Raw genomic sequence first — 23,341 nt, 5'->3', positions numbered from 1 at the left:
AAAAAGCTGCATATCACGGGGGCTTTTCGATGCTAATGGAGAACGCCACAGGATGTTTTTGTGCTGGTCAAGGGCAGACAGGTCTGGAGTGAACCAAGAGCTATATCTATTCCTAGTTCTACATTTTTTTAATGGAGCATGCTTATTTAAGATGGTGAGGAAGGCACTTTTAAAGAATAACCAGGAATCCTCTACTGACGGGATGAGGTCAATGTCATTCCAGGATACCCCGGGCATTTTTTTTCCCATCATATTTTAAATAAAATGACACTGTCATGAAGCATTATGACCATCCTGTGTCACTTTACTTGAACTAAGAAAAGACACTTTATGACACTGTCAAGCAGAATTATGACCATCATAATCATATAAGTTGTCACGCCCTGACCAGGTGAACTCTGCTATTTTGGTCAGGGTGTGGCATTTCTATGCTTTATTTTCTATGTTTTGGTTATAGCCTTTCTTTGTGTTTTATTTCTATGTTGGGCTCGGGGTGATTTCCCAATCAGACAGCTGTCGCTTGTGAAGTCTGATTGGGAATCACATTTAAGTTCCTTTTCCCCCACGATGTTTGTGGGTTGTTGTCTCTTATTTGAGCACGTAACGTATTGGCAGTTTTTCCTTGATTTTGTGTACATGTTTAATTCTAGTGTGTTAAATAAACATGTATTCGCTCCCAGCTGCGTTTTGGTCCGCTTCCTCGTCTCCCGACGACAAACGTTACAGAACAACCCACCGAACCAGGACCAAGCAGCGGGAGGAAAAGGAGCGCGAGAGATGGGCTCGCGAGGGGAAGGAGTTCTGGACCTGGGAGGAGATCATGTCGGGGAGAGGACCCTGGCGGAAGGATTCCCAGGTCGAGGAGGAAAAGCCAGCCGGTAGACGGAGTCGCAGGCGGCGGTCGAGGAGGCCCGGAAAACAGCCCCAAGAAAATTTTGGGGGGGGGGGCTAATGGGGTGGTCCGGAAGGGCAGAGGAAGAGCCCAGACCACTGCTCTCGTGGGGGATGACGGCGGAGGAAGAGAAGGAGATGAGGCGTTTGATTGAGGACCTGCAGAGGGAAGATCTGGAGGAGGAGCCATGGTATGTTGAGTTGCGCGCTGTGTCGCCAGTACGCCCGCACAGCCCGGTGCGTCCGGTGGACATGCCCAGCACATGCCGTGCTAGGATGGGCATCCAGCCAGGACGAGTGGCTAAACCGGCTCCACGCTTCAGGTCACCAGTGCGTGTTCACAGTCCTGTCTGGCCCGTTCCTGTTCCCCGCACCAAGCCCACGGGGCGTGTCCCCAGTCCTGTCCGGCCCGTCCCTGCTCCCCGCACCAAGCCATGGTATGCAGAGTTGCGCGCTGTGTCGCCAGTGCGCCCGCACAGCCCAGTACGTCCGGTGGACATGCCCAGCACATGCCGTGCTAGGATGGGCATCCAGCCAGGACGAGTGGCTAAACCGGCTCCACGCTTCAGGTCACCAGTACGTGTTCACAGTCCTGTCTGGCCCGTCCCTGCTCCCCGCACCAGGTTAGTGGTGCGTGTCCCCAGTCCTGTCCGGCCCGTCCCTGCTCCCCGCACCAGGTTAGTGGTGCGTGTCCCCAGTCCTGTCTGGCCCGTCCCTGCTCCCCGCACCAAGTCAGTGGTGCGTGTCCCCAGTCCGGTCCGGCCCGTCCCTGCTCTCCGCACCAAGTCAGTGGTGCGTGTCCCCAGTCCTGTCCGGCCCGTCCCTGCTCCCCGCACCAGGTTAGTGGTGCGTGTCCCCAGTCCTGTCTGGCCCGTCCCTGCTCCCCGCACCAGGTTAGTGGTGCGTGTCCCCAGTCCTGTCCGGCCCGTCCCTGCTCCCCGCATCTGGTTAGTGGTGCGTGTCCCCAGTCCTGTCCGGCCCGTCCCTGCTCCCCGCACCAGGTTAGTGGTGCGTGTCCCCAGTCCTGTCCGGCCCATCCCTGTTCCCCGCACCAAGCCCACGGTGCGTGTCCACAGTCCTGTCAGGCCCGTCCCTGTTCCCCGCACCAAGCCCACGGTGCGTGTCCACAGTCCTGTCCGGCCCGTCCCTGTTCCCCGCACCAAGCCCACGGTGCGTGTCCACAGTCCTGTCCGGCCCGTTCCTGTTCCCCGCACCAAGCCCACGGTGCGTGTCCACAGTCCGGCACGGCCCGTGTCTGGTCCACCGGTGCCCAATCATGTTCCGGTCGACGGCTCCACTCCGGAGCCTGAGCATGCCGCTCCACAGTGGTCAAGTCCGGGCCAGAGGGGTAGGGCTAGGGTGGAGGCAGGGGGAGAAACACGCCCGGGGCCAGAGCCTCCACCGAGGGTGAGGCGCCCACCCGGGTCCCCCCCCTAATAGACTTTAGTTTGGTGCGCCGGGAGTACGCACCGTTAGAGGGGGGGTACTGTCACGCCCTGACCAGGTGAACTCTGCTATTTTGGTCAGGGTGTGGCATTTCTATGCTTTATTTTCTATGTTTTGGTTATAGCCTTTCTTTGTGTTTTATTTCTATGTTGGGCTCGGGGTGATTTCCCAATCAGACAGCTGTCGCTTGTGAAGTCTGATTGGGAATCACATTTAAGTTCCTTTTCCCCCACGATGTTTGTGGGTTGTTGTCTCTTATTTGAGCACGTAACGTATTGGCAGTTTTTCCTTGATTTTGTGTACATGTTTAATTCTAGTGTGTTAAATAAACATGTATTCGCTCCCAGCTGCGTTTTGGTCCGCTTCCTCGTCTCCCGACGACAAACGTTACATAAGTAATGTAACAGTGCATTGGGGTAGGTGCATGTCTGACATCAATTTGTGCGAAATTACAATGATAATTTAATATGGTCTATTTAAAAAAAAAATTATACATCATAAATATACTGTTGACATGTAGGCTATGGTGTAATGGAAGGCTTTGCCTTGTGTGGTGGTTTTGTGGGTTTTGACACTCTTATGTAGGTGTCATAACCAGCCATAAAAAACACAATATATGTCACGACAGGTTTTATGACCATATTATAACAGGTTATGACAAGTTATGTAATTTGTAATAACATATGACATGGTTATCACTGTGTCATAACATGTTATGACGCTGGGTGTCAAGTAAAGTGCTACCTGTATTTCTGTATCTGTGTACACACACCAGAAGACCTGGGTTAAATACATTACGTAAAATATGTAGAGTTTCATGTGCACTTGACTTAGTTTGGAGTTTGCACTTTTGGACATTCCATTGTTTCCATTGTGCCTAGAAAATGAAATCACCCCACAGTTCAAGTATTTGAAAGTATTTTGGGTGGCAGATAGCCTAGCGGTTAAGAGCATTGGTTTGAATCCCCGAGCCGACTAGGTGAAAAATCTGTCTGTGCCGTTGAGCAAGGCAATTATCCAGAGCAATTTACAGGAGAAATTAGAGTTAAGAGCGTCTGCTAAATGACTAAAATGTAAATGTAAATATAAAGTAGTTCTGGCGTACCCTATGTAGATTGTAACAGTTGACTTGGTCCCTTTATCGTGGCTAGGTGATGAGAAAGCTTGCATAAACTGTTATGTTGTCATTTGACAACAGTTGACCATGCTTTTGCCTTCTCTTCTGTCCTCCAGTTCTCTTCCAGAGCAGAAGAAGCCACCAGCGCTAGCCCCTATGGAGACACGCTCTGCAGAGGAAGATGTGGATCCAGATCAGAGGAAGAACCGTAGTGTCCGCGAGCGTCGCCGGGAGGGACGCTACAAAACCTTTGACTGGGCTGATTTTAGCCGCCAACAGCACCACCAGGGAGTAGAGAAGGAGGCGGAGCCCAGTGGGCAGCCGCGTCCTGTGGTAGGATGGGACACCGCTGACGGCGGCAGCCCATCACCAGTCTCCTCCTCCTCTGCCTCCTCTCTGGTTGCCTCTAACTCCTGCTCCTCCTCGTCCTCTGCTCAGTGCCTCAGGGACACTGTAGCTTCGCAAGAGGCGGAGGTGCTAGAAAGGGGGGTAGGTCCAACCATGCTACCCCAGGCTCCATTCACGGCCACACCCCTAGAGGAAAGAAGTGTTGCTGGGACCAAAACACCCACAACATCCACAACACTAGTTCATGCTCAAAATAAGGTTTTTGAAAAAAGGACAATTTTTGAGGTGGACAACAGCTCCACCTCTTCTACACCAGAGCTGCCCATTGGTTGTGGCGATGACGATGTCACTGGCCACACCCCTAGTGTTGTCCCTAGCATTGCCCTTAGTGATGGCTTTGGCAACACTCCTAGCAACACCTCTTGTGATGGCACTGCCGATGTACGGGTGGAGGTGGTGATAGAGCAGCAAGTGGCTTCCACACCGCTGAGAGAGGAGAGGTGGATTCCCATCAATAACTCTGACGAAACCACAGAAGAGACGGAGCAGCAGTCCTATGAACAGCAGACTGAAGAGGTGAGCTAGAGTATGTGTGTGTAACAATGTGTTAGGAGTGTGATTTAAGTTACTGTGGCTTGTTTGTGAGTGCACGTATGTGTGTGTTTGAGGATGCATTTGCGTGTGTGTGTGTGTGTGTGTGTGTGTGTTTGAGCATGTTTCTGTGTGTGTGCCCTCAGCTGGAGCAGACCCAGAGAGAGTTGTCCAGACTTCAGCAGGTGAACATCAGTCTGCAGCAACAGCTGCAGCAGGAGAGGGAACGTTCCAGGGAGAGCCGCCTACTACAGGTCAGACCATACCTGTAGCTGAATTGGGTCAAATACATAAGTCAAATACTTTATAATACTTAAGGTACACTTGGTTTAGCTTCCCCATAACAATAGAACCAAATCTCCCATCAATCTCTTTTAGAATGGCCTACCCACATCTTTCAACCCGTCCTCCTCCGCACAGGCGTGCGCGTGGCAGCGTCTTCAGAAGCTGAACCAGGACCTGCGCTTCGAGCTGGAGGCCCAGAGGAGGAGCCAGGAGGAGGCGCGTGAGGCTGAACTGCAGCGGAGGGCCGAGTTCATCGCCTTGCAGGCGCGGGCATTAAGCGCAGGGGAGGCTGCAGCCTTGGCACGCTCTGAGCTGCAGCAGGAGCGTCAGAGCGCTCGGAAGCAGCGGGAGGAGGGGGAGCACAACCACCGACAGGAGTTGGAGTGTTTGCGCCAGCGACTACAAGAGATGTCAGCCCAGATGAAAGCAACAGAGGAGGCACAGGCCGAGAAGGAGGTGCGCCTGCAGAAGCACCTGGGCCTCCTGCAGGAGAGCCAGGACAGGGAACGCAGAAGCCTAGGGGCCAACCTGGCCCAGGCGGAGCGCCAGACCCAGGACCTGCAGGAGCAGCTGCAAAAGGCTGAGCAGCAAGCGAAGACATTGTGGAAGGGGCAGGGTCAGCCGTGGGCCACGGAAGGAGAGGTGGCGGAGGCTCAGCAGCAGCTGCAGGAGGAGCTGGCCCGCACGCTGGCGGCTATAGGGAGGCTACAGGGGGAGGGGGAGCAGCTGGAGAGACGCTGCCAAGAGCTGCAGAACCAGCTGGCCGAGGCGGACGGGGAGGTGGTTCAGCTGCAGAGACGCCTACAGACGGAGGAGACTGACTTCTACAACCTGGAGCACTCCTACGAGAGTGTTTCAGAGGAGCTACAGCGGGCCCTGGGACAGGCGCAGGAGAGGGAGGCGGCAGCCAGCGATGCCAGGGAGGACTACAAGAGGCTGCTGGACAGGAAGGAGCGGGAGCTGAGTGAAGCCTTGGTTAAGATGGCCGCCCTTGGGAGCAGCCTGGAAGAGACGGAGCTGAAACTGAGTGAGGTGAGGGAAGCATGCACCTGTTGTTCCTCTCTTCCTCTCTTCAAAGTGACTGACAACAGACTGAATATCAAATCCAGCGGTCTGAATTCACGGGAAACCCAGACCATCCACCACTCCTACAATATAGACGGAGGACAGACAAACGGCAGCAGCGTCCCTGCCATAAGCCACTCTGGACCTGGCTCATGTTCTGTCGACCCGGCCTACCAGTACATCGTTACGGCTGGAGATGATCCAGACAGGTTCATGTCAGTGATCCAGGTCCTGGAGACCAAGCTGTATGTGACCGAGGAGAAATTGAGAGACATCACCCAGAGGCTGGAGGAGCCACAAGGTCAGTGGTGCAGCAGTGCAGCCGCCGACCCCCACGTCCTCTCCCAGCTCACCCAGAGCCGGGCCGCTACCCAGCGGCTTAGCCTCTTTCTTCACAACCAGGCCAAGCAGAGCAGGCGCTTCGCCCTGGAAACGGAGGGCCGAACCAGGGTGCTGGGTGGGCAGTGTCAGGTGGCCCTGGCCAGTGTGCAGGCCTGCAGAGAGAGGATCCAAGCCCTGCTGAGGAGGAACCCTGGGGAAGGTAGCAACCCTGACCTAGAAGCCGAGCTCTGTGCCCTGGAGATGCAGCTGGTCACTGCTGCCGCCTGCCTCAGGCAAGGAGGAATAATTGCCGATGAGCAATGGCACGAGTGCCACCGAGCTCAGAGGGAGGAGGAAGACTTGATTGATGACAAGACACTATCAGAGGACAAGGTTGAGCAAATGGGCACAGGCACGTATGCCACAATGTCATGCCCAGAAGGAGAGGAAGCTCGAATGGAAACATTGGGTAGAGCTTTAGCCCTGGAAGCGTCTACGTTAGAGAAGATGGCGTCGGCAATGCAGAGCCAAGATACATTTTTTTGCCAGAATGAAGCCCTCCTTGGTGGAGACGAAGGTGACTCCGCACACATGTATGCCGACATGCTTTTGAAAAGGATGGCCCTCGGAATGGATTGTGGGGAACCAGTAGGTGGCGACACTGAGTCGGAGGAGAGCGTCATTGGCAGGGTCTGTGCCAGAGCAGAGTTAGCTTACATCTCTCTAACCTTACAGCATCGCTACCAGGGAGAGCCGATACAAGAAGAACTGCACTCTGACAATCCGACCAGGGAGCAGCTGTGGCGGAGCTCTCAGCCAGAGGAACAGTGTGGCGATGCTGGGGATAACAATCTGAGCTCTGGTCAGGCCAGGGGTCTAGCTGATGTCAGTCCTCCAGAGCTGGCTCCTTATGAGGAACAGGTCCAGTTGAAGTCCAGAGGCCTCACAGACAACCTGCTGGAGAGGATCCAATCAGTCTGGAGTGGGGACAAGGCAGAGAAACAACACGACTGGACCGAAAGACTTGCAGTCCAGCTGAGGAAAAGGGCCAAGGTCTTGCACCAACTCAGTCAGGATATCCCCAGCAGCAGTGGCTCAAAGGGGGAGAGTAGTGCGGCGAAAGGTAGACGCTGGTTGGATAACCCGGACTCTGTTGGAACCCTGGACTTGACCCTGTACTGGCCGGAGGTGCTGGTCCAGTCACAGGTGACCTACGTGGCATGCCGCCTGCAGCTGGATCACGAACAGGAACTGCAGCAGTGCAAGGGGGCATTCGACAGCCTAGGGGCGCTGTGTCAGGAGCAAGAGGCCATGCTCAGCAAGGACCGCCGCACTTTTAGCCATGCCCTGTCACGACTGCAGGAGGACAGCCAGGTCCTCAAGGAGAAGCTGGAGCAGGTGGAGCAAGGGAGGGCCGCAGCAGAGAGCGAGACCCGGCGTAAGGTGGGTGTACTCCTAGCCGATATCGAGAGCATCGAGGATCGCCACGAGGAGCAGGTGCAGAAGCTGGAGGAGGAGTTCCAAGGGAAGATGCAGGAGCTCCAGAAGATCCACGAGGAGGAAATGATACGTCTGCACAGCCACCATGCTCAGTCTGCCTGTGTTGCAACAGATGCACAACACGAGTCCCGCTCATCACAGACCACCCCTAACACTCCTCCCGAAAAAGCCACCTTCTACCCAGACTTCACCTTGGATTCCACCCTGCAGGCAGAGAAATGTAATCTGGATGGAGCCTGCAAAATAGACATGGTGTCTATGGAAACAATGAAGAATCGAATCCATGTGCTTGAGACGCAGGTAAACACCATGAAAGATGAGGCGGGGAGACGGAATCTGGAAGGGGATGAAGTTGCCATGAAGGAAGCTTATCAGAGAGACCTTGAAAACATCAAGGTACAACACAGCCCCAGTCAAATACCCAATACATTTACACAAACACATTGACTTTGGAAAGTATTCAGACCCATGACTTTTCCACATTGTGTTACATTACAGCATTATTCTAAAATGTATTAAATAGTTTTTTCCCTTCATCAATCTGCACACAATACCCCATAACAACAAATCAAAAATTGGTTTTTAGAATCTTTGCTAATTTATAAAAAATGTAAACTGAAATATGACATTAACATAAGTATTCAGACCCTTTACTGAGTACTTTGTTGAAGTACTTTGGCAGTGATTTCAGCATTGAGTCTTCTTGGGTATGACGCTACAAGCTTGGCACACCTGTATTTGGGGAGTTTCTTCCATTTTTCTTTGCTGATCCTCTCAAACTCTGTCAGGTTGGATGGGTAGCGTTACTGCACAGCTATTTTCACATCTCTCCAGAGATGTTCAATCGGGTTCAAGTCCGGGCTCTTGCTGGGCCACTCAAGGACATTCAGAGACTTGTCCCGAAGCCACACCTGCATTGTCTTGGCTGTGTGCTTAGGGTAGTTGTCCTATTGGAAGGTGAACGTCCACCCCAGTCTGAGGTCCTGAGCACTCTGGAGCAGGTTTTCATCAAGGATCTCTGTACTTTGCTCTGTTCATCTTTCCCTCAATCCTGACTAGTCTCCCAGTCCCTGCTGCTGAAAAACATCCCCACAGCATGATGCTGCCACCACAATGCTTCACCATAGGGATGGTGCCAGCTTTCTTCCAGACGTGACGCTTGGCATTCAGGCCAAAGGGTTCAATCTTGGTTTCATCAGACCAGAGAATCTTGTTCCTCATGGTCTGAGAACCTTTATGCACCTTTGTCTTTTACTGAGAAGTGGCTTCTGTCTGGCCACTCTACCATAATGGCCTGATTGGTGGCATGCTGCAGAGATGGTTGTCCTTCTGGAAGGTTCTCCCATCTCCACAGAGAAACTCTGACAGAGCTCCAGAGTGACAATCGGGTTCTTGGTCACCTCCTTGACCAAGGCCCTTCCCTCCCGATTGCTCAGTTTGGCTGGGCAGCCAGCTCTAGAAAGAGTCTTGGTGGTTCCAAACTTCTTCTATTTAAGAATGATGGAGGCCACTGTGTTCTTGGGGACCTTCAATGCTGCAGACATTTTTTGATACCCTTCCCCAGATATGTCCTTCAACACAATCCTGTCTCTGAGCTCTACGGACAATTCCTTTGACCTCATGGCTTGCTTTTTGCTCTGACATGCACTGTCATCTGTGGGACCTTATATAGACAGGTCGTATTGCCTTTCCAAATAATGTCCAACCAATTGAATTTACCACAGGTGGACTCTAATCAAGTTGTAGAAACATCTCAAGGATGATCTATGGAAACAGGATGCACCTGAGCTCAATTTCGAGTCTCATAGCAAAGGGTCTGAAAACTTATGTAATCAAGGTATTTCTGTTTTTTATTTGTAATAAATTAGCAATAATTTCTAGAAACCTGTTTTCCCTTTGTCATTATGGGGTGTTGTGTGTAGATGGCGGAGAAATGTTTTATATTTAATCACTTTTAGAATAAGGCTGTAATGTAACACAATCTGGTTAAATTCAAGGGGTCTGAATACTTTCTGAAGGCACTGTAAATGCTAATGCTTTGATATACATTAGTACCAACATAATACCAAATACTCCATAAAAGTAGGCTTTAAAAGTATACACATATAAGTGTGAAATTCATACCCTGCAGGTTTCCTGTGAGCGTGGCTTCATTGCCATTGAGGAGGTACACCAGAAGCTGGTGGGGGATCTGCAACGGCAGCACCAGAGGGAGGTGGCCACGCTCCTGCAGGAGAGAGACTGCCTACTGGAGGAGGAGACAGCCGCCACTGTCGCAGGTAAAACACCTGGCCCATGTTCTGTAGCCAAACATGGTCAAAAGTTGCTGACTCAAATGAATAGAGCCAACATGATTCCTTAGAGTGGCATGTTTGTTCCACTTAGCATATTTCCATCTGAATGTTTCACAGCGTTGTGTCCTGCTGAACATGCCCCTAGAAGTGGGATGGGGGGGGGGGGGCATGTAGCAACATGTCTGTTCACTTCCTGTGCTTGTGGCCTGTTTGTAGCGATCGAGGCAATCAGGAATGCTCATCGGGAGGAGCTGGAGAGGAGTCAGAGTGGAGGGAGCTCTGACATAACGGACCTTCGCTCCCAATATGAGTGAGTGAGTATGTGTGTGAAAAAGAAATCTGGCTTGCCTACTACTTACTTAACCTGTTTTTAGTAAATTCACTTCCGGTGAATTTACTAAATTACTCACGATAAACGTTCACAAAAAACATAACAATTATTTTAAGAATTATAGATACAGAACTCCTCTATGCACTCGCTATGTCCGATTTTAAAATAGCTTTTCGGTGAAAGCACATTTTGCAATATTCTCAGTAGATAGCCCGGCATCACAGGGCTAGCTATTTAGACACCGACCAAGTTTAGCCCTCACCAAACTCAGATTTACTATAAGAAAAATTGTATTACCTTTGCTGTCTTCGTCAGAATGCACTCCCAGGACTTCTACTTCAATAACAAATGTTGGTTTGGTTCAAAATAATCCATAGTTATGTTCAAATATCCTCTGTTCGAATGGTAAAGAAGGGTGACGAGCACGACGCATTTCGTGACAAAAAAATTCTAAATATTCCATTACCGTACTTCGAAGCATGTCAACCGCTGTTTAAAATACATTTTTATGCCATTTTTCTCATAAAAAAGCGATAATATTCCGACCGGGAAATCGTTTTTTAGTACAAAGAGAGAGAAAGTAAGAACATGGGATCCCCTCATGCACGAGCCTCAGTCTGATGGCCCTCTGATCGACCACCATCCAAACGCGCTAAAGTTTTTCAGCCAGCGCCTGGAATTACATCATTCAGCTTTTTCCCGGGTTCTGAGAGCCTATGGGAGCTGTAGGAAGTGTCACGTTACAGCAAAGATCCTAAATTTTCTTTAAACAGAGCCAAGAAGCTCAAGGAATGGTCAGACAGGCCACTTCCTGTACAGAATCTTCTCAGGTTTTTGCCTGCCATATGAGTTCTGTTATACTCACAGACACCATTCAAACAGTTTTAGAAACGTTAGGGTGTTTTCTATCCAAAGCCAATAATTATATGCATATTCTAGTTTCTGGGCAGTAGTAATAACCAGATTAAATCGGGTACGTTTTTTATCCGGCCGTATAAATACTGCCCCCTATCCCTAACAGGTTAAAATCAATTTTTATGCTATTTTTCTCGTAAAATGGTGATAATATTCCAACCGGGCAACGTTGTATTCATTCAAAGACTGAAAGAAAAACATGGCGACTTCTCGTGACAGCGCATCTCCAGTCTCACTGTCCCCAGGCTGACCACTTACAAACTCTGCTGCTGTACTTTGCCCAGAGACAGCAGACACCCCATTCCACATTCCACTTTCTGGCGGCTTTAGAGAGCTAATGGAAGCCTTAGAAAGTGTCACGTTACAGCACAGATGCTGTAATGTCGATAGAGATGCAACAGAAGGACAACAAATTGTCAGACAGGGTACTTCCTGCATGGAATCTTCTCAGGTTTTGGCCTGCTATATGAGTTCTGTTATACTCACAGACACCATTCAAACAGTTTTAGAAACTTTAGAGTGTTTTCTATCCAAATCTACTAATTATATGCATATTCTAGTTTCTGGGCAGGAGTAGTAACCAGATTATATCGGGTACGTTTTTTATCCGGCCGTGAAAATACTGCCCCCTATCCCAAAGAGGTTAAACTGCATACTAGAATGTAATGTTTACTAAAAACAAATGCAGTAAGCAACAAATATCATCATACTAGGCTCATCCTACTGAGAATCCATCATCTAATGCACAATTGAGTTGATTCCCACCATTCATTCATTTTGTTACAGCGTGTCTCCTCAGCTGATTATCAGCTGTTGTCAAACACACGTTTCTAAAGACGATTCTCTTCCTTAATAGTTTACAGTGAATTCTACTAGATGAGAACCTCAAATGAGTATGACATCCTGGCATTTAAAGCACTAAATTTTCCAAATTTAACATACAATAAAACTTTATTTTTTTGCATACCCAAAATGCCTACTATTTAGAATGCAAGTATGGTTATTCGGACACTGCCACAGTGTATATGAGTGTGTGAAAAGCTGTCATCAAGGCAAAGGGTGAATACTTTGAAGAATCTCAAATATAAATTACATTTTGATTTGTTTAACACTTTTTTGGTTACTACATGATTCCATATGTGTTATTTAATAGTTTTGATGTCTTCACTATTATTCTACAATGTAGAAAATAGTAAAAATAAAGAAAAACCCTGGAATGAGTAGATGTGTCCAAACATTTGATTGAGACTGTATATCTCTTTCTTATCTGGGTGTTTTTTGTATTCATGCACCTGGCTTTTTTAAAGTGTGTGTGTGCATGCATGCACTGTGTGTGTGTGTGTTACATGTATGTTTCAATGCAAAGTACATGCACCTTTGTATAACTGCCGACTTTCCCCTTTGCCCCATCGTCCAGAGTTGAGCTGCGGTCTCTGCACAGGGAGCTGGAGGTGTTGTCGGGCCAGTACTCCCAGAAGTGTCTGGAGTGCGCCCAGATGAATCAGGCCCTGGAGGCCGAGAGACAGGCCCTGCTACAGTGCCAGAGGGAGAACCAGGTGCTCAGCATCCACAAGCAGGCAAGACACCACCAGACACCCATACAGTACACTGCATGTACTCACCAAGTGTGCCAGTTTAGATCAATGATCACCAGACCTGGGTTGCATTTATTCGGCAGGCCTGGGTTGAGTTCGAATACCGGGTCCGACAGGAAAAAATCTGCCGTGAAGTGAGCTGGCAACAGGAGGCCCATTGGCCCCAGGGCTCCGGTCTCGAAGCACGCTTTCAACTGTACCTACAGGCCAGCTTTGGTGTTGCAGTTTAACTTAAGTCTGGCCCAAAAAGACAATTCCAATAGGGAAGGAAAATACAACAATTCCTAATCATCATCTTTGTGAACAGCTACAATTATTTGAGTAATTCAATGGATGTAGTAATTCAACTCGATAATTCAATTTTCATGCTTGTTTTACTATTTAAAAGTGGAAGATCCTGAAGTTGATGGGTTTATTGGTCCTCTCACCACCCTCTGGAAGTCAGCCTTTGAGTTTGGTCAGCAATACGTGACAACGGAAGACCCTCTGAGTGAGTTGGTAGGGGCGATTGAGTGGTTTCGGATTCACCGATTCCCACTGGCCTCAAAGAGAAAAAAAAACTATCTGCCCTACCTTCCAGCTAGCTAACTAGCAAAGGACACAGTTAGCTAGCCATTTATAGCTAGCTAATGGCTTCACCATTAGAGCTAAGTAGAGCAACATCCCAGCTGCGCCCCTCCGCCTTACTGCAGCGCTACTATGCTCTAGATATAACTTTGTGGAATAGACAGATTTATGAAAAAATACACATACTATCACAGTGAACATGTTTTTTTTTCGGGTAACCCCAATCGATTGTGAGATATGTCATATACAGTGGGGGGAAAAAGTATTTGATCCCCTGCTGATTTTGTACGTTTGCCCACTGATAAAGAAAGGATCAGTCTATAATTTTAATGGTAGGTTTGTTTGAACAGCGAGAGACAGAATAACAACAATAAAATCCAGAAAAATGCATGTCTAAAATGTTATAAATTGATTTGCATTTTAATGAGGGAAATAAGTATTTGACCCCCTCTCAATCAGAAAGATTTCTGGCTCCCAGGTGTCTTTTATACAGGTATCGAGCTGAGATTAGGAGCACACTGTTAAAGGGAGAGCTCCTAACCGCAGCTTGTTAACTGTAAAAAAGACATCTGTCCACAGAAGCAATCAATCAATCAGATTCCAAACTCTCCACCATGGCCAAGACCAAAGAGCTCTCCAAGGATGTCAGGGACAAGATTGTAGACCTACACAAGGCTGGAATGGGCTACAAGACCATCGCCAAGCAGCTTGGTGAGAAGGTGACAACATTTGGTGCGATTATTCGCAAATGGAAGAAACACAAAAGAACTGTCAATATCCCTCGGCCTGGGGCTCCATGCAAGATCTCTACTTGTGGGGTTGCATTGATCATGAGAATGGTGCGGAATCAGCCCAGAACTACACGGGAGGATCTTGTCAATGATCTCAAGGCAGCTGGGACCATAGTCACCAAGAAAACAATTGGTAACACACTACGCAGGGTCCCCCCACTCAAGAATACATATACATGCCCGTCTGAAGTTTTCCAATGAACATCTGAATGATTCAGAGGACAAAAAGCTCTGACGAAGGCCGTGAGGCCGATACGTAAGCTTATTTAATATCAGTGATACTATCAAGAACAGTGTGCGGTTTCCTTTTTTCCTTCATCCTGTTTCAACTGTTGCCATGCACCTGCAACAAGATTGCTCAGATGTGCGAGTGCCTTTTTGAATTCAGAGGACAACTGGTGAAAGTGTTGAGCTCTTTGGCATTAACTCAACTCGCCGTGTTTGGAGGAGGAGGAATGCTGCCTATGACCCCAAGAACACCATCTCCACCGTCAAACATGGAGGTGGAAACATTATGCTTTGGGGGTATTTTTCTGCTAAGGGGACAGGACAACTTCCCTGCATCAAAGGGACGATGGACGGGGCCATGCACCGTCAAATCCTGGGTGAGAACATCCTTCCCTCAGCCAGGCTCATTGAAATGGGTCGTGGATGGGTATTCCAGCATGAGAATGACCCAAAACACACGGCCAAGGCAACAAAGGAGTGGCTCAAGAAGAAGCACATTAAGGTCCTGGAGTGGCCTAGCCAGTCTCCAGACCTTAATCCCATAGAAAATCTGTGGAGGGAGCTGAAGGTTCGAGTTGCCAAACGTCAGCCTTGAAACCTTAATGACTTGGAGAAGATCTGCAAAGAGGAGTGGGACAAAATCCCTCCTGAAATGTGTGCAAACCTGGTGGCTAACTACAAGAAACGTCTGACCTCTGTGATTGCCAACAAGGGTTTTGCCACCAAGTACTAAGTCATGTTTTGCAGAGGGGTCAAATACTTATTTCCCTTATTAAAATGCAAATCATTTTCTAACATTTTTGACATGCGTTTTTCTGGATTTGTTTGTTGTTATTCTTTCTCTCACTGTTCAAATAAACCTACCATTAAAATTATAGACTGATCATTTCTTTGTAAGTGGGCAAACGTACAAAATCAGCAGGGGATCAAATACTTTTCCCCCCCACTGTGCAGTGACTTCGGAAAGTATTCAGACAACTTGACTTATTCAGCATTTTGTTACAGCTTTATTGTAATTTTTTTTTTTTTTTTAACTCAGCAATCTACACACAATACCCCATAATAACAAACCGAAAACAGGTTTTTAGAATTTTTTGCAAATGTATTAGAAATAAAAAACAGAAATACCTTATTTACATAAGTTTTCAGACACTTTGCTATGAAACTCGAAATTGAGCTCAGGTGCATCCTATTTCCGTTGATTATCCTTCAGCTGTTTCTACAACTAGATTGGAGTCCACCTGTTGTAAATTCAATTGATTGGACATGATTTGGAAAGGCAATAAGACCTGTCTATATAAGGTCCCACAGTTGACAGTGCATGTCAGAGCAAAAAGCAAGCCATGAGGTCTAAGAAATTGTCTGAAAGCTCAGAGACAGGATTGTGTTGAGGCACAGATCTGGGGAATGGTAACCAAAACATTTCTGCAGCATTGAAGGTCCCCAAGAACACAGTGGCCTACATAATTATTAAATGGAAGAACTTTGGTACCACCAAGACTCTTCCTAGAGCTGGCTGCCCAGCCAAATTGAGCAGTCGGGGAAGAAGGGCCTTGGTCAGGGAGGTGACCAAGAACCCAATGGCCACTATGACCAAGCTCTAGAGTTCCTCTGTGGAGATGGAAGAACCTTCCTTCCAGAAGGACAACCAACTCTGCAGCACTACACCAATCAGACCTTTATGGTAGAGTAGCCAGAAGGAAGCCAATCCTCAGTAAAAGGCACATGAAAGCCCACTTGGAGTTTGCCCAAAAGGCATCTAAAGACGCTCAGACCATGAGAAACAAGATTCTCTGTTCTGATGAAACCAAGTTTGAACTCTTTGGCCTGAATGCCAAGTGTCACATCTGGAGGAAACCTGGCACCATCCCTACAGATGAGAATGGTGGCGGCAGCAGCATCATGCTGTGGGGATGTTTTTCAGCTGCAGGGACTGGGAGACTAGTCAGGAAAAGATAAACGGAGCAAAGTACAGAGTGATCCTTTATGAAAACCTGCTCCAGAGCGATCAGGACCTCAGCCTGGGCAAAGGTTTACCTTCCAACATGACAGCGACCCTAAGCACACAGCCAAGACAACGCAGGAGTGGCTTCGGGACAAGTTTCTGAATGTCCTTGAGTGGCCCAGCCAGAGCCCGGACTTGAACCAGATTAAACATCTCTGAGGAGACCTGAAAATAGCTGTACAGCAACGCTCCCCATCCATACTAACAGAGCTAGAGAAGATCTGCCGAGTAGAATGGAAGAAACTCCCCAAATACAGGTGTGCCAAGCTTTTAGCGTCATACCCAAGAAGACTCAAGTCTGTAATCGCTGCCAAAGGTGGTTCAACAAAGTACTGAGTAAATGTTCTGAATACTTATGTAAATGTCATATTTAGTTCAATTTTAGAATAAGGCTGTAATCTACCAAAATGTGGAAAAAGTCAAGGGATCTGAATACTTTCCGAAGGCACTGTGTATTGAATTCTGCTTATTTCACGCTATACCATCATGCTATACCCCAATAAGCATAAAGTTCCAATGCAGAGACTCAGAGACCATTGATTGAGTGCTTTTGAAGGGACAGGTTGGGCGAAATCTGTAGCCTATATCCGCTGCACTGTATCATCACAATAAACAGCGCCCTACACAGTAAAGCAAGACCATTTTGGTAAAGAAGATAGGTGAATTCACCTATAACAAACAGCCTTTGTGAATGCAGCCATACACACACCTGTCTTAACAAAATAATGAAAACTAAATGCTGAAAGTAGTAGTAATAAATAGCCATATAGGCCCGCTTCAAACCTGGAAAATAATGGCGCTCACGAGTACAGCAACACATTGTGATATGGCACAATCCACTTCTGTGGATCAAATTTGACCCACATAATCAATTAAGCAATACCAGCCTGCCATAAATACAGTTCCATTTACAACCACGGAAACCAATAGGCTACCAAGAAAACCGTAATAGAATGCATCTATTTCTATGATGAAACTAGCTTTACCCAGGGGTGTCATTGAGTGAGACCATTGAGACCATTGAGTGCTTTTGATCAAGAAGTGACAGGTTGGCGCAAAATCTCCAGAAACATGGACAGCGCCCTACACACTAAAGCAAGGCCGTTGGAAATCTAGGCTGGTGGCTAAGGAAGTCATTTTGCCATTCCATACCCTAGGTTTTTGCTGAAATGGCACCACTGGCTATTTTGCCAACCAACCAGCTAGACTGTTTCTCCACCTTTTCAGAAGAGTTTCAGCCTCCTTGATGCCAGTGGCGGGTATTCATGTTGTATTCCCAAAAAATTGACCAAGAAAAAATGAAGAAAAAACATCAAATAGCGTATCTTTCGTCTCTGTGATTCATGCATTTCCTTCTATTCTCAAAGGCTGAATGTATCTCTATTTGTTTAAATAATAGCCAATCAGCATTCTTGCTAAACTGAGTGAGGTCAGTCGTGAATCGTCCTGGCGCACCACAAAAAGGTGTCAACGAAAGCCAGTTTGGATTTGGCTTCAGACCAATCACATCAGAAGCCAAACGTCATTGTCCGAAAAAAACATGAATTGTTACATCTCGTTGTGTCCTTGTCCTGTGGCTAGCTATCTACCTAAAATTGCCTCTTTCCTATATTAGCCATGGATGGAGATAGGGATTTGAACTTGTGGTTTTACTTAATTCTCTGTACTCGCCAATGGTTATTACAGAGATTCTGATCCAACTATAAATTCATACATTGTGCCCCTGGCCTGAGAGGATGGAAGTTCAAAATGTAGCTATTTGTAGTATGCTAATGTTAACTAGGTGGCCTGGCTCATCGTTGCCCATGAAAGGAAGTTAGGCTAGCAAGCAAGCATTTTAGCCAGGTAGCCTAGGACAACAAAAACTAAAAGCGTGTACTATTTGACAGAGTTATGGACCATGCATGAAAGAGGAGGATTGCATTGGTGTTTTTCTACAAGTAGGGTAAGTCAACATGTATTTTTCTACTTGCAGGTACACACACACACACACACACACACACACACACACACACACACACACACACACACACACACACACACACACACACACAGAGAAATCAGTACAATGGACAGCCACATATTTAGCTTAACTTGATTGGACTAAATCGTTTTTGGTATCTTTTAGTTGTCACTGTATTAGACTAAGCATAGGTGATTTGATTATGTTGAAATGTTGAAGTTGAAATGGTGCTGGAATAGTGGAGGCAGCTCCTGTTTTCTTTGTGACTTGTGGTAACTCTCCATGGTTCTATACTGAACAAAAATATAAACGTAACATGCAACAATTAATGATTTTATTGAGTTACAGTTCATATAAGGAAATCAGTCAATTGAAATAAATAAATTAGGCCCTCATCTATGGATTTCACATGACTGGGCAGGTGCGCAGCCATGGGTGGGCCTGGGAGGGCATAGGTCCACCCACTTGAGGGCCAACTCACTGGAGAGCCAGGCCCAGCCAATCAAAATAAGTTTTTCCCACAAAAGGGCTTCATGTCTGGGTGGCTGGTCTCAGACAATCCCACAGGTGAAGAAGCCGGAAGTGGAGGTCCTGGGCTGGCATGGTTACACGTGGTCTGTGGTTGTGAGGCCGGTTGGACGTACTGCCAAATTCACTAAAATGACATTGGCGGCGGCTTATGGTTGATAAATTAACATTACATTCTCTGGCAACAGCTCTGGTGGACATTCCTGCAGTCAGCATTCCAGTTGCATGCTCCCTCAAAATTTGAGCCTTGTGTTGTGTGACACAACTGCACATTTTAGATTGGCCTTTTATTGTCCCCAGCACAAGGTTCACCTGTGTAATGATCATTCTGTTTAATCAGCTTCTTGATATGCCACACCTGTCAGGTGGATGGATTATCTTGGTAAATGAGAAATACTAACAGGGATGTAAACAAATTTGTGCACAACATTCTAGGATATTTTGTTTCAGCTCATGAAACATTGATTATTCCATTCTCCCCGAAATATTCTTGTAAGATCCCCCTCAAATGCCAGTTTGATTAGATTAGCTTTCCTTGGGTATAGCATGCTTCTTCTGTTCTGACTGAACACGTTTGTCAAAGTGTAAAATGAGTTCTCGCATGTAGTTGTGGACTCCCCAAAGGTCAATCTACATGTCAGTGCTTTAAGCACGGTCGGCCCAGAGAATCGTTTCAGGACATCAAGTGGGGTCCACTTGTCCTCATTTGACCCAGAGTGGGCGAATTCAGTGGGCAAAAAACTAAATTCAGTTTCCACTGTTAGGTTCTTATTTTTCAGATTGAATAACTCACGGACACTAGAGAAGCTTAACCAAGTTGAATTCTTCCCAAAGGGTCGTTACAGCTGTAGTTCAGACAAAAAAAACATTAGCCTGATGGCTAACAATAACATATCCTGACATAATGTAAGCGTTATACATTACCCTCTCTCCCTCAGGGACATTTGTTAGTTTCTAAGATCTCCACCCATCTCCCGTTATCAATGCCTGCCACATGTAATAGGTTCCCTGCACTCAACACATTCCAAGCTTAGTTGCACCCTCTATATACCTTCCTCCTATAACCCTTAACTACTGGTGTAGACCTTCAACCTTAGCCCTCCATCAGTGACATGAATAAGTAACATTTCATATTCTTAGAACCCAACACCACCAAATGTTTCACCATTTTCACATCTAGAAAGTCATGGATCTCTGGGTCAAGGGCACACAGGGTCTCCACCAGTTGGCTGTTTGCGTTAGCGTAATTGTTCTGCCATTTCACCAATGACAGCATCCAAGAACAGTCTTTTACACTCAGTCTCTTCTCCTCTGTCTTGCTGGCCTACTGTACTGTCCACCACGTATTGCTAGAGATTTGTACTGACATAATGTCGTCATTTGTTTGGAGCTGGTGGTGGTTCACTTGCATTAAACATTGGCCAAATTACTTCGAACTTGTTGTCACACCTCAGCTTCTCAACGCACTGTGTAATATTGCCTGTGTGTAGCTGGTGTAGAGGAGTCAGGCGCAAGACAGCAGATGTGAGTAATAAATGTAAATTTACGCAAATATTCACAAATACAATGCAAATATGCGAGCCCACAATAACGGACCGTATTACAAACAAACAAACAATCACTCACAAACAAACATGGGGGAACAGAGGGTTAAATAATGAACAAGTAATTGGGGGAATGAAACCAGGCGTGTAAGACAAGGACAAAACAAATGGAAAATTAAAAGTGGATCGGCGATGGCTAGAAGGCCGGTGACGTCGACCGCCAAACGCCGTCCGAACAAGGAGTGGGACCGACTTCGGCCGAAGTTGTGACGCTGTGGACCACTTTAACTCCAGTGTAAAGATCTATTTTTGCCTGGAGTAATTTGTTTACAGAATCGAGAAGACTGAGGATTCTGTGCACTATGGTGGCTGTAAACTTAAAGCCGGTGTCACAGTTGACTTGGACTGGTGTAGCGGCGGAATCAGATGCAGGAGACAGGTGCTGGAGGTGAGTGTCTTTTAATAATTTGACACACACAAAAAGGCCGCGAGGCACAGGGCTCTACATACAGTCTTACAGTCTACATACACATTCCCATAAACACGAAAAATATATATTCACACGGGGGTCAGGCTGACCGAGACCCCCAGCCTCTCCATAAACGATTTCCACACCCTGGACGTGAACTGGGGACCCCGATCAGATACGATGTCCTCGGGCACCCCATAGTGCCGGAAGACGTGGGTGAACAGGGCCTCCGCGGTCTGCAGGGCCGTAGGAAGACCGGGCAAAGGGAGCAGGCGGCAGGACTTAGAGAACCTGTCCACAACGACCAGGATCGCCGTGTTCCCCTGAGACAGTGGGAGATCAGTAGGAAATCCACCGAGAGGTGAGTCCAGGGCCGTTGTGGAACGGGGAGGGGCTGTAATTTCCCTCGAGGTAGGTGCCTAGGAGCCTTACACTGAGCGCACACCGAACAGGAAGAGACATAACGCCGAACATCCTCAGCCAAGGTGGGCCACCAGTACCTTCCCTTCAGGCCCCGCACTGTCCGTTCCAACCCAGAATGACCCGAGAAGGGTAGAGTATGGGACCATCGGATCAGGCGATTGCGAACACCAAGCGGAACGTATTTCAGACCCACGGGACACTGCGGTGGAGTGGATTCTGACCGACCCGCCCGCTCGATGTCCGCATCCACCTCCCATACCACCGGTGCCACCAGACAGGAGGCGGGAAGTATGGGAGTAGGATCGATGGTCCGCTCCTCGGTGTCGTAGAGACGCGACAGTGCGTCAGCCTTCCGGTTCCGGGAACCTGGAATGTACGAGAGGGTAAAGTTAAACCTCGTAAAAAACATGGCCCACCTTGCCTGATGGGGATTAAGTCTCCTCGCTGCCCGAATATACTCCAGGTTACGGTGGTCGGTCCAGATGAGAAAAGGGTGACGTGCCCCCTCAAGCCAATGTCTCCACACCGTCAAAGCCCTGACCACGGCTAACAGCTCCCGGTCCCCCACATCATAGTTGCGCTCCGCCGGGCTCAGCTTCTTAGAAAAGAACGCACATGGGCGGAGCTTCGGAGGAACGCCCGAGCGCTGCGATAGCACAGCTCCTACCCCAGCCTCGGATGCGTCCACCTCCACTATGAATGGCAAAGAGGGGTCCGGATGCGCCAGGACAGGTGCATTGGTAAACAGAACCTTCAGACGATGGAAGGCTCTGTCCGCCTCTGCTGACCATCGTAGCCGCACCGGCCCCCCCTTCATCAGTGAGGTAATGGGAGCTGCCACCTGGCCAAAACCCCGGATAAACCTCCGATAATAATTAGCGAACCCCAAGAACCGCTGCACCTCCTTGACAGTGGCTGGGGTTGGCCAATTACGCACAGCCGTCACGCGGTCACACTCCACCTCCACCCCCGAGGTGGAAATACGATATCCTAGAAATGAGACGGCTCGTTTGAAGAACTCACATTTCTCAGCCTTGACGTATAGGTTATGCTCCAGCAGCCGCCCAAGCACTTTACGCACCAGGGACACATGCTCGGCGCGTGTGGCGGAGCAGATCAGGATGTCATCGATGTACACCACCACACCCTGCCCGAGCATGTCCCTAAGGACCTCGTCCACAAAGGATTGGAAGACAGCGGGAGCGTTCTTTAACCCATACGGCATGACGAGGTACTCATAATGGCCCGATGTGGTACTAAATGCGGTTTTCCACTCGTCTACATCTCGGATACGCACCAGGTTATACGCACTCCTGAGATCCAATTTCGTGAAGAAGCGCGCCCCGTGAAATGACTCCACTGCCGTAGCAATGAGAGGTAGCGGGTAACTGAAACCCACTGTGATAGCATTTAGACCTCTATAGTCAATGCACGGGCACAGACCTCCCTCCTTCTTCTTCACAAAAAAGAAGCTCGAGGAGACGGGGGACTTAGAGGGCCGAATGTATCCCTGTCTCAAGGACTCAGTGACGTATGTACCCATAGCCACTGTCTCCTCCTGAGACAGAGGATACACGTGACTCCTAGGAAGAACCGCGTCGGCCTGGAGGTTTATCGCACAATCCCCTCGTCGATGGGGGGGTAATAGAGTCGCCTTCGTCTTACTGAAAGCGATAGCCAAATCGGCATACTTTGAGGGAATGTGCACGGTGGAGACTTGGTCTGGACTCTCCACCGACTCCCCTACTTGGCCTGACCCTAGCGGTCGACTATCTAGGGCGTGCACGGGGAAGGGGTGCTCCAGCTGAACCAGGGGAATCCCTAACCTCTTAGCTAACCCACGGTCCATAAAACTCCCAGCTGCACCTGAATCGACTAGTGCCTTATACTGGAAGTGAGGGGAAAAATTAGGAAAACAAACGGAGGTGTACAAGTGGTCGACAGGGGGCTCTGGGTGTGGCTGGTGCGGACTCACCTGGTGGGTCGAAGTAGTGCTCTGCCTGCCCTCCGAACTCCCGGAGGGACTTCTCCAGCACCGGTCCACAGTGTGTCCTCTGCGCCCACATCGGGTGCAGGAGAGACCCCCCCCCTCCGGTCCTCCTCGATGCAGCCCCCCCTATCTCC

The 23,341-nt window shown here is 48.3% G+C and overlaps 1 protein-coding gene across 1 annotated transcript in view; it reads left to right on the top strand.

The window, feature by feature from the left end:
- The first annotated feature begins 3,541 nt into the window (after nt 1–3,541).
- LOC115170645 (centrosome-associated protein CEP250-like) overlaps nt 3,542–23,341 on the top strand; it is a 60,321-nt gene continuing 40,521 nt past the window's right edge. The window contains exons 1-6 of the mRNA XM_029726891.1: nt 3,542–4,378; nt 4,540–4,647; nt 4,772–7,960; nt 9,696–9,843; nt 10,075–10,168; nt 12,522–12,681. Of these exons, the coding sequence (XP_029582751.1) occupies nt 3,542–4,378; nt 4,540–4,647; nt 4,772–7,960; nt 9,696–9,843; nt 10,075–10,168; nt 12,522–12,681 (4,536 nt within the window). The remainder of the gene's footprint in view (nt 4,379–4,539; nt 4,648–4,771; nt 7,961–9,695; nt 9,844–10,074; nt 10,169–12,521; nt 12,682–23,341) is intronic.

Source organism: Salmo trutta, chromosome 32 (genome assembly GCF_901001165.1).
Source record: "Salmo trutta chromosome 32, fSalTru1.1, whole genome shotgun sequence".
Taxonomy (NCBI): domain Eukaryota; kingdom Metazoa; phylum Chordata; class Actinopteri; order Salmoniformes; family Salmonidae; genus Salmo; species Salmo trutta.
This window is presented reverse-complemented; position numbering and strand designations above follow the sequence as displayed.